The sequence below is a fragment of the Lepidochelys kempii genome, chromosome 10, assembly GCF_965140265.1.
Source record: "Lepidochelys kempii isolate rLepKem1 chromosome 10, rLepKem1.hap2, whole genome shotgun sequence".
Lineage (NCBI taxonomy): Eukaryota > Metazoa > Chordata > Testudines > Cheloniidae > Lepidochelys > Lepidochelys kempii.
The window spans coordinates 22514400-22529191 of NC_133265.1; the positions used below are offsets into that span (position 1 = coordinate 22514400).

The 14792-nt window shown below is 41.1% G+C and overlaps 1 protein-coding gene across 3 annotated transcripts in view; it reads right to left on the reverse strand.

The window, feature by feature from the left end:
- Positions 1 to 237: 237 nt before the first annotated feature.
- PARN (poly(A)-specific ribonuclease) overlaps positions 238 to 14792 on the reverse strand; it is a 161578-nt gene continuing 147023 nt past the window's right edge. For 2 of the 3 annotated variants that reach the window (XM_073362403.1, XM_073362401.1), the window contains one exon: positions 238 to 395. In XM_073362403.1, coding sequence (XP_073218504.1) covers positions 343 to 395 — 53 coding nt within the window. In that variant the 3' untranslated portion in view covers positions 238 to 342. Of the gene's footprint in view, positions 396 to 14661; positions 14761 to 14792 lie in introns of those variants that run through there. The other variant, XM_073362402.1, reaches the window with a different exon arrangement.

A 14792-nucleotide genomic window follows, 5' to 3' on the forward strand; every position in this document is an offset into this window, starting at 1 on the left:
CAGCCTAACAAAATTCTTAATAGTGCTGATTCTTTTTGTACATTTCATAGCCAACATGCCATAACAGGTGACCAAAACATGTTTAGTCTTGCTTCTTAAATCTAACATTGTTTACGACAGCAAAGTTTTCACATGATCAACAGACAGAATTGTAAACTAGTTAATACACGAGTAAAACTGACAGTGATTGTTCAGTAGACAGTTTAAAAAAATTAAACTGATTTTCAGGAGACATACTTATTTTTCAACACCACTTTTTATTTAAATAAAGTATGGCTTCCAAGTGGTATACTCTTGCAATTGCTTTGAATCAGCTTCACTTTTTATTAATACAGATGTTGGCTACCACGTGTCAGGAACTTCAAAGAGTGCTGTGGAACCACTTGTGATGCTTCCTAAGAGAAGAGAAAGATATTTACAACATTAAAAAGTACCATCTCAAAACATTTAAATGGACTAAGACACCTTAAAATACAACAAGTTGTAGCATAATACTTGCAATTCAGGGTAAATTTATAGTGCTATAGTTATATGGGGAAAATTCTCAAAGCAACAATCTACATTTATACCATTATATTTAGCAGTCAATCCTAAGTATGTCAGAACTATGAAAAGTATGATTACAAACAAATCAGGCTTTGATAATGGACAAATTGCTATGTTTCAGCCTTAACTGTTGTTTTTGTTTGGAGTTTTTTAGGGGGTTAGGGTGGGGGGGCATTTATGGGTTTAACAAGTGCAGCACACATGGCATGCATCACCAATCACAATTTGCAGACCGCCATGTAAGCAATTCTCCAAACAATAAGACCAAGCATTCTCAGTGCAGACACTTCCTTAAAATGTGAGGCTTGTTGGTAAAAGTTTACCAATTTTTTTTTAACCTGGATTTTAAAAGACTCATTACCTGTTTAAACCAAGAATCAGAGAACTTCACTCATACTCTTTCACATTGTGCAAAGACATTTTTCTTCAGAGACAGTTTTTACTGCTGGAATTAGCAAGTGAGAAAAGATGACTCTCTAATTGGAACCCTAACAGACCCTGCCTTGATTGCCTGAGTGCTCTCAAAGACTAAAAACAAAACAAGATGGAAGACTGGTGAAACCTTTCTCACTACATGAAATTATAAGGTAACAAAGCAATGACCCTGGCAAATCATCAAGTGATATTTAAGTACTTTAGGGACTTTATATTTTCATACAGTATTTTGCAAATCAGATCTAATTTTATTAAAACGGATGCAACAGCATATTCAGTTTGTAGCTGCAGCATCAAAATTATAATAAATAAAAACGTTAGTGGTACTATCCTACCTCCAAAGATCTGTACTGGGACATGTGCTGTTCAATATATGCGTAAATGATCTGGAAAAGTGGATAAACAATGAGATGGCAAAATTTTCAGATGATATTAAATTACCCAAGATAGTTAAGTCCAGATCTGACTTTGAAGAGTTTCAAAGGAATCTAACAAAACAGGGTGATTGGGCAACACAGAGGTAGATGAAATTCAATATTGATGAGTGCAAGTAATGCACATTGGAAAATATAATCCCAACTATACATACAAAATGATGGGTTCTAAATTAGCTGTTACCACTGAAGAAAGATCTTGGAGTCATCGTGAATAGTTCTCTAAACGTCTGCTCAATGTGCAGCAGTAGTCAACAAAGCTAACAATGTTAGGAACCATTAGGAAAGGATATATAAGGCAGAAAAGTTCAGAATGCAAATTTATAAATCCATGGCACACCCACACATTGAATACTGTGTGCAGTTCTGGTCTCTCCATCTTAAAAAAAGAAAGAAAGAAAGCAGAACTGGAAAAAGTACAGAAAAGGGCAACAAAAATTATTAGGGACATGGAACGCCTTCCATACAAGGAGTGTTCTTAGAAAAGAGATGAATAAGGTGGGGGCGTGGGATATGATAGAGGTCTAAAAAATCATGAATGGTGTTGAGACTGAATAGAGAAGCATTATTTACTCCTTTCCATGTAGTGGTGGGAGTCTGCTATAGACCACCGGACCAGGGGGATGAGGTGGATGAGGCTTTCTTCCGGCAGCTCACGGAAGCTACTAGATCGCATGCCCTGATTCTCATGGGTGACTTTAATTTTCCTGATATCTGCTGGGAGAGCAATACAGCGGTGCATAGACAATCCAGGAAGTTTTTGGAAAGCGTAGGGGACAATTTCCTGGCGCAAGTGCTAGAGGAGCCAACTAGGGGGGGTGCTTTTCTTGACCTGCTGCTCACAAACCGGGTAGAATTAGTGGGGGAAGCAAAAGTGGATGGGAATCTGGGAGGCAGTGACCATGAGTTGGTTGAGTTCAGGATCCTGACGCAGGGAACAAAGGTAAGCAGCAGGATACGGACCCTGGACTTCAGGAAAGCAGACTTCGACTCCCTCAGGGAACGGATGGCCAGGATCCCCTGGGGGACTAACTTGAAGGGGAAAGGAGTCCAGGAGAGCTGGCTGTATTTCAAGGAATCCCTGTTGAGGTTACAGGGACAAACCATCCCGATGAGTCAAAAGAATAGTAAATATGGCAGGCGACCAGCTTGGCTTAATGGTGAAATCCTAGCGGATCTTAAACATAAAAAAGAAGCTTACAAGAAGTGGAAGGTTGGACATATGACCAGGGAAGAGTATAAAAATATTGCTCGGGCATGTAGGAATGTTATCAGGAGGGCCAAATCGCACCTGGAGCTGCAGCTAGCCAGAGATGTCAAGAGTAACAAGAAGGGTTTCTTCAGGTATGTTGGCAACAAGAAGAAAGCCAAGGAATGTGTGGGCCCCTTACTGAATGAGGGAGGCAACCTAGTGACAGAGGATGTGGAAAAAGCTAATGTACTCAATGCTTTTTTTGCCTCTGTTTTCACTAACAAGGTCAGCTCCCAGACTGCTGCGCTGGGCATCACAAAATGCGGAAGAGATGGCCAGCCCTCTGTGGAGATAGAGGCGGTTAGGGACTATTTAGAAAAGCTGGACGTGCACAAGTCCATGGGGCTGGACGAGTTGCATCCGAGAGTGCTGAAGGAATTGGCGGCTGTGATTGCAGAGCCACTGGCCATTATCTTTGAAAACTCGTGGCGAACCGGGGAAGTCCCGGATGACTGGAAAAAGGCTAATGTAGTGCCAATCTTTAAAAAAGGGAAGAAGGAAGATCCTGGGAACTACAGGCCAGTCAGCCTCACCTCAGTCCCTGGAAAAATCATGGAGCAGGTCCTCAAAGAATCAATCCTGAAGCACTTGCATGAGAGGAAAGTGATCAGGAACAGCCAGCATGGATTCACCAAGGGAAGGTCATGCCTGACTAATCTAATCGCCTTTTATGATGAGATTACTGGTTCTGTGGATGAAGGGAAAGCAGTGGATGTATTGTTTCTTGACTTTAGCAAAGCTTTTGACACGGTCTCCCATAGTATTCTTGTCAGCAAGTTAAGGAAGTATGGGCTGGATGAATGCACTATAAGGTGGGTAGAAAGCTGGCTAAATTGTCGGGCTCAACGGGTAGTGATCAATGGCTCCATGTCTAGTTGGCAGCCGGTATCAAGTGGAGTGCCCCAAGGGTCGGTCCTGGGGCCGGTTTTATTCAATATCTTCATAAATGATCTGGAGGATGGTGTGGATTGCACTCTCAGCAAATTTGCGGATGATACTAAACTGGGAGGAGTGGTAGATACGCTGGAGGGGAGGGATAGGATACAGAAGGACCTAGACCAATTGGAAGATTGGGCCAAAAGGAATCTGATGAGGTTCAATAAGGATAAGTGCAGGGTCCTGCACTTAGGACGGAAGAACCCAATGCACAGCTACAGACTAGGGACCAAATGGCTAGGCAGCAGTTCTGCGGAAAAGGACCTAGGGATGACAGTGGACGAGAAGCTGGATATGAGTCAGCAGTGTGCCCTTGTTGCCAAGAAGGCCAATGGCATTTTGGGATGTATAAGTAGGGGCATAGCGAGCAGATCGAGGGACGTGATCGTTCCCCTCTATTCGACATTGGTGAGGCCTCATCTGGAGTACTGTGTCCAGTTTTGGGCCCCACACTTCAAGAAGGATGTGGATAAATTGGAGAGAGTCCAGCGAAGGGCAACAAAAATGATTAGGGGACTGGAACACATGAGTTATGAGGAGAGGCTGAGGGAGCTGGGATTGTTTAGCCTGCAGAAGAGAAGAATGAGGGGGGATTTGATAGCTGCTTTCAACTACCTGAAAGGGGGTTCCAAAGAGGATGGCTCTAGACTGTTCTCAATGGTAGCAGATGACAGAACGAGGAGTAATGGTTTCAAGTTGCAGTGGGGGAGGTTTAGATTGGATATTAGGAAAAACTTTTTCACTAAGAGGGTGGTGAAACACTGGAATGCGTTACCTAGGGAGGTGGTAGAATCTCCTTCCTTAGAGGTTTTTAAGGTCAGGCTTGACAAAGCCCTGGCTGGGATGATTTAACTGGGAATTGGTCATGCTTTGAGCAGGGGGTTGGACTAGATGACCTTCTGGGGTCCCTTCCAACCCTGATATTCTATGATTCTATGATTCTATAACACAAGAACCGGGTGTCACCCAATTAAATAAATAGGCAGCAGGTTTAAAAGAAGCAAAAGGAAGTATTTCTTCACACAACACACAGTCAACCTGTGGAACTTGTTGCCAGGGGATGTTGTGAAGGCCAAAAGTACAACTGGATTAAAAAAAACAAAACAGAAGTTAACGGAGGATAGGTCCATCAATGGCTAAGGTGGTCAGGGACACAACTCCATGCTCTGGGTATCCCTAAATCTCTGATTGCCAGAAGCTGAGCTGGATGACTGAGGATGAGGATCACTTGAAATTGCCATGTTCTGTTCATTCCCTCTGAAACATCTTGTGCTGCCCACTGTCGGGCTGATGGGCAAGATGGACCATTGGTCTGAGCCAGTATGGCCCTTATGTTAAATTCTTATGTCCCAACTGCGATTGTTGTTTAATCCTTATTCAAGGCAGTTGAGTAGAGGTAACATGCTGAAAACTAAAGTATTTCAGTTTCAAACTAAGGTTGGAAAGAGAAATTATTTTCTGTTTTTACTGGCAGTCTCCATTTCCAAACAAGTACTAATGCCAAATATAGCAGAGGGATTTTACACACAATAGAGGCAGTTCCTTTAAAATATTTCTGTGGACAGATTTATCTAACATATTATTATGTTTGCACAATATGTTTTTATCTTTGTTGTGTGTGGAAGGAAGAGAGGCACTGAGAAAGATCTTAACATAAAATCAAGATCTAGGCAGTTTGAGACTTAGATGAAATGATTTGATAAACTGATCAGCTTTTTATCACTGACAGACAATAATTTGAGGAACACCAGTGTGGGATGTGTCACCTACACTAACAAGTATATCATCTTGATAGTGTTTAAAGGACTGTTATCCATAATTTAACATGAAAGTCCTTTAAAACAAAGCTATACATGAAAGTTTTATGAAAGAACAAAATTGTCAACAAAGGTACATTTGATTCCCCCCCGCCCCTGTTTTTTTTTACTGGTATGCACAGCATTAATGGGACATCCAATATTTTTGAACAAAAGACAAGTTACTATACAGCTATGACCACCTCTGGGAATTACTTTCAGAGTGGTAGCCATGTTAGTCTGCATCAGCAAAAAAAACGAGTACTTGTGACACTTTAGAGACTAACAAATTTATTTGGACATAAGCTTTCATGAGCTAAAACCCACTTCACCAGATGCATGCAGTGGAAAATACAGTAGGAAGATATATATACAGAGAACATGAAAAAATGGGGGTTGCCATACCAACTCTACCGAGACTAACCAATTAAGATGGGCTATTATCAACAGGAGAGAAAAAACATTTGTAGTGATAATCAGGATGGCCCATTTCAAACAGTTGACAAGAAGGTGTGAGTAACAGTAGGGGAAAAATTAGCATGGGGAAATAGTTCTTTAGTTAGTGTAATGACTCATCCACTCCCAGGCTTTATTCAAGCCTAATTTAATGGTGTCCAGTTTGCAAATTAATTCCAGTTCTGCAGTTTCTCGTTGGAGTCTATTTTTGAAGCATCTTCAGCCCCCAACAAAAACCTCTCCAGCGCTTCATCAAGGATCTACAACCTATCCTGAAGGACGATCCCTCACTCTCACAGATCTTGGGAGACAGGCCAGTCTTCACTTACAGACAGCCCCCCAACCTGAAGCAAATACTCACCAGCAACCACACAACAAAAACACTAACCCAGGAACCTATCTTTACAACAAAGCTCACTGCCAACTCTGTCCACATATTTATTCAAGGGATATCATCATAGGACCTAATCACATCAGGGGCTCGTTCACCTGCACATCTACTAAGGTGATATATGCCATCATGTGCCAGCAATGCCCCTCTGCCATGTACATTGGCCAAACCGGACAGTCTCTATGCAAAAGAATAAATGGACACAAATCAGATGTCAAGAATTAACACATTAAAAAAACCAGTCGGAGAACACTTCAACCTCCCTGGACACTCAATTACAGACCTAAAAGTTGCAATTCTTCAATAAAAAAAACTTCAAAAACCGACTCCAACAAGAAACTGCAGAACTGGAATTAATTTGCAAACTGCACACCAGGGTTAGGAAGAAAACACCATCTGATTCAATCACTGTATTTCAAGTAAGTGGCTTTGATGTGCAGGCTCAGAGGACAACTTGGAGAGCCTATGGAACTTCAATGTTGGGTTTTTCATTTGAATTAGAATGTAAATGAGATTTTTTTACATGGAAATTCTGGAGCTCGGTATGGCAGGGATACAGTATTACTTTCTGGATAAGAATCATTAGAGCAAGAACTGAAGTGACATTTGAGCTAAGACATTCTGACATAAGAATGAAATATGTATCACTTTTAATACAAGTAGTTCTCAACATGACCAGGATTATAATTTATTATTTACAGCAGGAATTAGATATAAAACAAAGCCCCTATCTCAGAACCTCTCAGAACACTGTACACAGATAAATTCTTAAATACAAATTATGAATCAATGAATTTTATAATTCCAAAGCCAGAAGGAACCATTGTGATCATCCAGTCTGATCTCTTGCATAACAAACCGTAGAACTACCCCCAAAATATTTCCAAGAGCATATCTTTTAGAAAAAATCCAATATTGATTTAAAAATCATCAGTGATTGAGAATCCATCATGATCCCTGATAAATTGGTCTGATGTTAAATTATCCACTCTTAAAAATGTATGGCTGATTTCCAGTCAGAATTTGTCTAGCTTCAACTTTCAACCATTGGATTGTGTTACACCTATCTTTGCTAGACTAAAAAACCTATTATTAAATATTTGTTGACCGTCTAGGTATTTAGAGACTGTAATCACCTCACTCCTTAACCTTCTCTTTGTTAAGCTAACTAAACTGAGCTCCTTGAGTCTATCATTATAAGTAGGGCCCTACCAAATTCACGGTCCATTTTGGTCAATTTAACGGTCATAGTATTTTAAAAATAGTAAATTTAATTATTTTAGCTATTTAAATCTGAAATTTCATGTTGTAACTGTAGGGGGTCCTGACCCAAAAAGGAGTTATTATAGGCAGGGCTGTGGTACTGCTACCCTGACCTCTGTGCTGCTGCAGGCGGCAGTGCTGCCTTCAGAACTGGGTGGCCAGAGAGCAGCGGCTGCTGGCCATGAGCCCAGCTCTGAAGGTAGAGCTGCTGCGAGTAGCATCACAGAAGTAAGGATGGCATGGTATGGCATTGCCCCCCCTTACTTCTGCACTGCTGTTGTCTTCAGAGCTGGGTGCCCAGGCAACAGCCACTGCTCTCTGGCCATCCAGCTCTGAAGGCAGCGCAGAAGTAAGGGTGGCAATACCACGATCGCTCGCTCCTGCAACACCCTTTTGGATCAGGACCCCCAATTTGAGAAACTCTGGTCTCCCCCATGAAATTGGTACAGTATAGGGTAAAAGCACACAAAGGACCAGATTTCACAGGGGGAGACCAGATTTCATGACCCGTGACACTTTTTTATGGCCATGAATTTGGTAGGGCCCTAGCTATAAGGCAGGTTTGCTTTTCTAATCTTTTAATCACTCTTGTGGCTCTTCTCTGAACCCTCTTCAGTTTATCAACATCCTTCTTGAACTGTGGACACTAGAAGTGTAGACAGTATTCCAGCAGTGGTTGCACCAGTGCCAAATACAGAGGTAAAAATCACTCTACTCCTACACAAGATTCCCATTTATGCATCCAAAGATCACATAAGTCCTTCTGAGTGCCCTGTGTGACGCCGGCCATGTTCAGCTGATTATCCATCAACACTCCCAAATCTTCTTCAGAGTCACTGCTTCCCAGGATAGAATCCCCCCCAGCCTTAATTCTTTGTTCCTAGATCTACACATGTACATTTAACTGTATTAAAATGCATAATGTTTGCTTGTGTCCATCTTGCCAAGTGATCCAGACCATTTTGTATCAGTGACCTGCTCTCTTCATTCATTTACCACTCCCCCAATTTTTGTGTCATCTGCAAACTTTATTAGTGATGACTTAATGTTTTCTTCCAGATCACTGGTGAAATTGTTAAAATACCATGGGGCCAAGAATTGATTCCTGCTCAATGATGATTCCCTATTTACAACTACATTTTGAGACCTGTTAGCCAGCTTTTAATTCATTTAAAGTATGTCATGTTAATTTTATATCATTTTAGTTCTTTAAATCAAAATGTGATGCACTACCAAGTCAAATGCCTGATAGAAGTTTAAGTGTACTACATCAACACTTTACCTTAGCAACTAAACTTGTAATCTCATTAAAAAAAATAAAGTTATTTGATGGGATCTATTTTGCAATAAACCCATCTTGATTGCCATTATATTACCCTCTTTTAATTCTTTATTAATTAAGCCCCATAACAGTTGCTCCATTATCATGTCTGGGATCCATGTCAGACTGACAGGTCTATAATTACCTGGGTCCTCCCATTTACCCTTTTAAAATACTGGTTCAACATTAGCTTCCTTACAGTCTTCTGGAACTTAGACTTATCAAAAATCAACATTAACTGTCCAGTAAGCACCTCAGCAAGCTCTTAAAACTCTTGGGTGTAGGACAGACATTTTAAAATCAGCAGGTCTGACTCACTTTAGTAGCTGCTGTTTAACATTCTCCTGCGATACTAATGGGATGGAAGGAGTGTTATCATATGATATTACTATATCATATATTTTTTCTTCAAATAGAGAACAGAAATATTTATTGAACACTTCTGTCTTTTCTGCATTATTATTGATAATTCTACCATTTCCATCTAGTAATGGACCAATACCATTGTTAGGATTTTTTTTGGTTCATAATATACTTGAAGTCCTTATTGTCCTTAACTCTGCTGGCCATAGATTTCTCCTTGTGTTCCTTTGCTTCCCTTGTCCATTTTCTATACTTCCTAGATAATGATTTACACTCATTACTATGAACTTCCCCTTTCTTCCATTTGTTATATATATCTTCTTTATTTCTTAAATAGTACCTTCACTTCCCTCTCAACCCGTTTTTTATTTTTTAACTAATATGGCCTTCTTCCTCAACTGTAGGATTGAGACTTTTTTTGGATATCTAGTAAAGTGTTTTTAAACAATTTCCAATTATCGACCACATTTTTCTGATTAAATTCTTTCTCCCAGTTGATTTGGCTCATAATTGTTTTCAGCTTTGTGAAACTGACCCTTTTAAGTCACAATGTTTTTTTATTACCGGTCTGGACTGGATAATATTTGTTACGTGCAAACAGAATAAAGTCATGATCACTTGTACTTAAGCTATCATTTTCATTTCTGTGATCAGTTCACTCTCTCTCAAGATGAGGTCCAATATAGAACCCACCTGTCGATGCAACACTTTCTGTGTCAGGAAATCATCATCTATAATAGAAATTCCAAGGATGTTTCAGTATTGGCAGCATGAGACCTCCAGCATGTTCCACTCAAACTGAAGTCCCCCAGGGTCTCTCAGCTTTTTTCCCCCCTACACATTATAGATCAGTGCATAAAGGATCCAGTCATTCTGTTTCCCTGTGTCATTGGGTGGTCTGTATCCAATCTTATTCTTTACCTGTTAGGGAATTGATCCATAAACATTCAAGATCATTTTCTTTCAGTTCCTGGTGACTTGGAAACAGGTAATGCCATTTTTGCTGAGTGCTCCCCCCAACCCCCCGCCGTTGCTCATTCAATCTTTCCTAAATAGGTTATAATAATTGATTTTAAACATTCCAATCATGGGAATCATCCCACCAGGTTTGAGTAATACCAATTATATTGAATTTATGCTCATAAATGAGCAATTCCATTCTTCTTGTTTGTTACCCAGGCTCCTGGGATCAGTGTATAGGCAATTAAAGAATGTCCTTTCATGTCCTTTGCCACCTTGATTAATTTTGTTTCTCAACATCTGGATTTTTGTGCTAAATGAGTACTCGTATCTTTCCTCTTTTTACCCTTCTCTTCTGTCATTAATTTAATGCCCTCCTGACTAAATGAAGCAGGCCAGTTTAATAAAATAGGAAGATAGAAATATATATATTTTTATTTTTAAAAAGAAAATGTGGGTGGGAGGAGGAATTTCCCACCACCAAAACATGAGTCCTACTCTCTAGTGCTCAGTTTTGTAAAAATGTGATCTCAAGACAACTCCACATGTGGTGAAATGATCTTTTAATAGTGGTGTGAGAAAATACACTCCAGACTTCATTAGACAGCTTTATATATACTGAACGCTAACACTGGTAAGGGCCTTTACAAACTATTAAATACTTTTTAAAAAGTCCATCTACTATTTAGGCAGATACTGTAAAAAAACAGAAAGGCATAAACTAAACAGTGTGCAACTGCTACAGTCTGAACAAGCTCTAACGAAGAGAGAACTACGATTTCACTTCATGGTCAATGGGGCAAGATCCTGCTTGCTGACCGATGATTCATTCCAAAGCTGTGAAAAAACTCTTGGAAAATTAGTAACAATAATTTCAGTGCCAACTAATTAATTGTCTTCAGTAAGCCACTGCCTACACAGTAACTATCCAAATAAAATACTGACTCTGGGCTGTGAAGCTGTCCAGGATTAGAAGAATTGTGGGAGATACTATTAGCAGAAAAGAAACTATAAGGTAGAAGTTTCCCATTCTGTGGCCCAGTGTCTATCACAATCCTGATATGTATGGGTAGTCGTGAGCAGTAATGAGGAGTAGGGAGGAACAGAAAAGCGAACATAAAAAATAGGAAAGACCCCCTCCATCCATTTTTGAACTAAGCAACAGCAATGTCTGGATCACCATCTGGAGCAGATTCCTGCCAACGGAGATCTGTGTAGAGACAGAAAGTCCACCTTATAAATGTCTGATAGAGACATTTGCCCATGGCTACATGGCTGGTTTGCAGATCTCTGCAGTGAAAGCGCACAGTATATCGGCCCATGAGGTTGCCATGGAACTAAGAGAATGAGCCTTGATTCCTTCTGGAACAGGCGTGCGGGAAGGCTTGTAGGTTTCAATGATGCATAGTCTCATCCATCTAGAAAAGGATAGCTTGGATACTCTAAGCCCTTGGCATGTCAAGACGAAAGGAAATTAACAGGGAGCCTCATCTTCTTGTGGATTCTGTACGCTTGATTAAAGTCTTTAGTGTTCTCCTGACATCAAAGGTGTGCCGCTGCTTCTCATTTGGATGCTGTACCAATAGGCAGAATGAATGAAATCAGAGGCTCAAAGGGATGAATGGGCAGAGCTTTCAATCCCAGTGCTAGGTCCCTCTTAGAGAAGATTGGTCAAACTGTTGCCCTGATTGCTCTGAGAAATCCGGATATCTGAAAGTTCTGCGAAGGAGCTGGACCATCCTGTGAATAGAACAATACTTAGAGCTGATACCCAGGATGCTATGGTGCTGGGATGAAGGCTCCATGTGAACCTTTCTGAAGGAAATCCTGAGTAGCCAGAATCCCAGGATCTCTTGGATCTGTGTTGAGCTCTTGGACGACATGAACTCCATCCATGTGGAGGAGTAGGCTTTTAGAATGGAAACTTCCCTGGAATAGAATGGAATAGAGTCCTGATAGCTGCACTCGGCCTAACACTTCCCGTTTGATAGCCAGGCTGTCAGATGAAAACTATCTGGGTCTGGATGGAGGAATGGACAGAGAGAGAGAGAGAAAAAAAAATCACCTCATCTCACGGGAAACGGCAACTGCAATTCCAGTTTGTATTCCATCAGATTAGAGAACCAGGGTCTCCTTAGTCAATACAGAGTTCGCGCTATCACCCTTGCTTCTTCTTGCTTTATTTTTGGATAACCTTCCCTAGGAGATGGTATGGAGGGAACACATATAGCAGAACATCTATGTGACAGAACATCTGTCGCCATGCACTTGGTTGGAGTCTGCTTCCCAGGTGAAGAACGTTGGTCATTTTGCATTCTTGCAATTACCAAACAGGTCAACTGAGGGAAGGCTGAACATCGATGAGATCAGAGTGAAAACTTCCTGGTTCAGACATCACTCCGAGTAGTTGACTGAATCTGCTGAGCCAATCTGCCTTTTGGTTCAGCTCTCCTTCCACACGTATCACTTTTAGGGAAAGGAAAGTCTTGTCTGACGTCTCCATTGCTTCTGCATGTACAGCTATGCTCCTTGTTCCCCTGGGGTGTTTAATATGCAACTGTGGTCATGTTGTCTTGTTGGATCAAAATATGACTGCCCTCTAGGTAGCTCTGGAATCTCAGTAAAGCTAGTTTAGCAGCTCTGAGCTCCAACATCTTGATGCTGCGATTCCTTTCTCTGGAGCTCCAGATATCCTATGTTGTTACTGGTCCCAGAAGTGCACATCATCCCTTCACAAATGGTGTCTATTGTGAGAACCAGCAGGTCTGGAAGATAGATAGGAAGACCCCTGCGGATGTTCTCAGGGACTGTTCATCATCTTAGGGGATCAAGCATCTGGTTGGGAACCAGTACCTCGTCTTGCATTTGCTCCAAGAAATGGTTCCATCCTCCCAGAAAAAAGGCGTGGAGACATCAGATATGTGACCTCACTCATGGAGAGACCCATATGCAGAAGACCAGAAGGCCCAGTGACTAGAGACACTGTGCTATGGTTGGCCTGCATGCATTTGTCTAACATAGATATCAGAATTTGGATCTTCCGGAATCTGTCTAGTGATGGGTAGATCTTCATCACCAATGTCTCTGTCCCCACTCACAGGTGAATTATGTTGGTCAAGGGAATCACAGCTTTTCCTGGTATTATCGTGAAGCCATGAGCTTGGAAGTTATCCAGAGTCCAGGTTGCAAAATTGTGCACTGTGGCCTGTGAGCTGTACCTTGGCTGGGACTACTATCAGCTACTTAAGATTCCGTGCAGAAGATGGATCAGAAGGAAGTGTCATGCTGAGGATTTTGCTGGTTAAGAGGAAAATTAATCTAGCTTTCCTTGGAAACTTCTCCAGATTCCTCGCACTCCCCCAGGTTAACAGTCCTCTCTTGGATACTCTTTGAGTTGGTAGCAACCAGTGGATTGCTGTGCTGGCTTTGACAGCAAGGGTTGAGGCCTCTGGCAGTCTCAGCTACTAATTTTTCTAATGTTTTCCCCAATAGCTCCTCACGTTTAAGTTTGAATGCACAAGATATCCATTTAGAATGAGCGATGACTATTCATGGGTATAACATGACATCCCCGTAGCCACCAAATTAGAATCCACTGCTTATCACAAATCACATCAAGTGTTTGAACAAGACAGAACCCAAGATGTCTCACTCCAAAAACCCATCATATTCCTGAAAGATGAGCCACTCATTGACTACAAAGGAAGCTTTCCTTACCAAACATGTGAAAAACCTTTGGTCTGAACTATAGCTGAGGTTTTGCAATTGCTGTGCAGCATGTCATAATTCTGATGGTCTATAGGGTCTTTTAGAAGGAAGTCCCTTCTGAAGGCGTGACTGTACCTTTCAGTAGTGGAGCTACTACTGCTCCAAACTTAGGCTCCCAATATATATGTAATTTCTTTGTTTTTGTATTTTATATCATTTTAGTTTAACATTTGGTTCAATTGGGGATCCTCATTTGGATCTTATGATGCTCTCAAAGGAGGCATCAATAGGAAAACATGTATCAGAATGCTAACAAAGAAAGATATTTTATTAATATTAATAAATTCCTTACAGGCCACCAACTGACATGTCTTGGAAAAGTTCTGTAGGTTTGTTTTTTAGGGTTGTGTGTTTTGTTTTGTTATGTTATTTGCATGTGTGATAGTTCTCCCCCTGACTGTTTTACAGGTGGACCATACAATACAGAAGGGGTACTGGCATACATGCCTTCATTGTATGAAAGGTATGTGAAAGGCTGCCTGTCCCAGGCCAGCTAAGACCCAAGACAGTGTTGTATGAGTGACCTAGTACCACTCTAGGCTTTACATAGTAAATCAGAATAATTTTTGAATACAGGAAGGGTTTTCTTACATACCCCTCTGTAATCCTATGAAGACACACCTTGTCACATATCTCTGTTATGGTCACACACTGCCTGAAGTGCTCAAGGCTTTAATGTCAAGCAGGGGAGGGGTGAGAAGAGAGCCACTTTACCCACCTTTCAGGGTCTGATCCCCTTTCTCTGGCAGATAAAAAAGCAGATGATAAGAAGGCACTTCCCATTCTGCTGCTGCCTCAAAATCTTAGTCCCTTTCTCAGGCAGAGCAAGGGTCCTCAAGCTAAAAAACATACAGACACAATTTCCATTAGG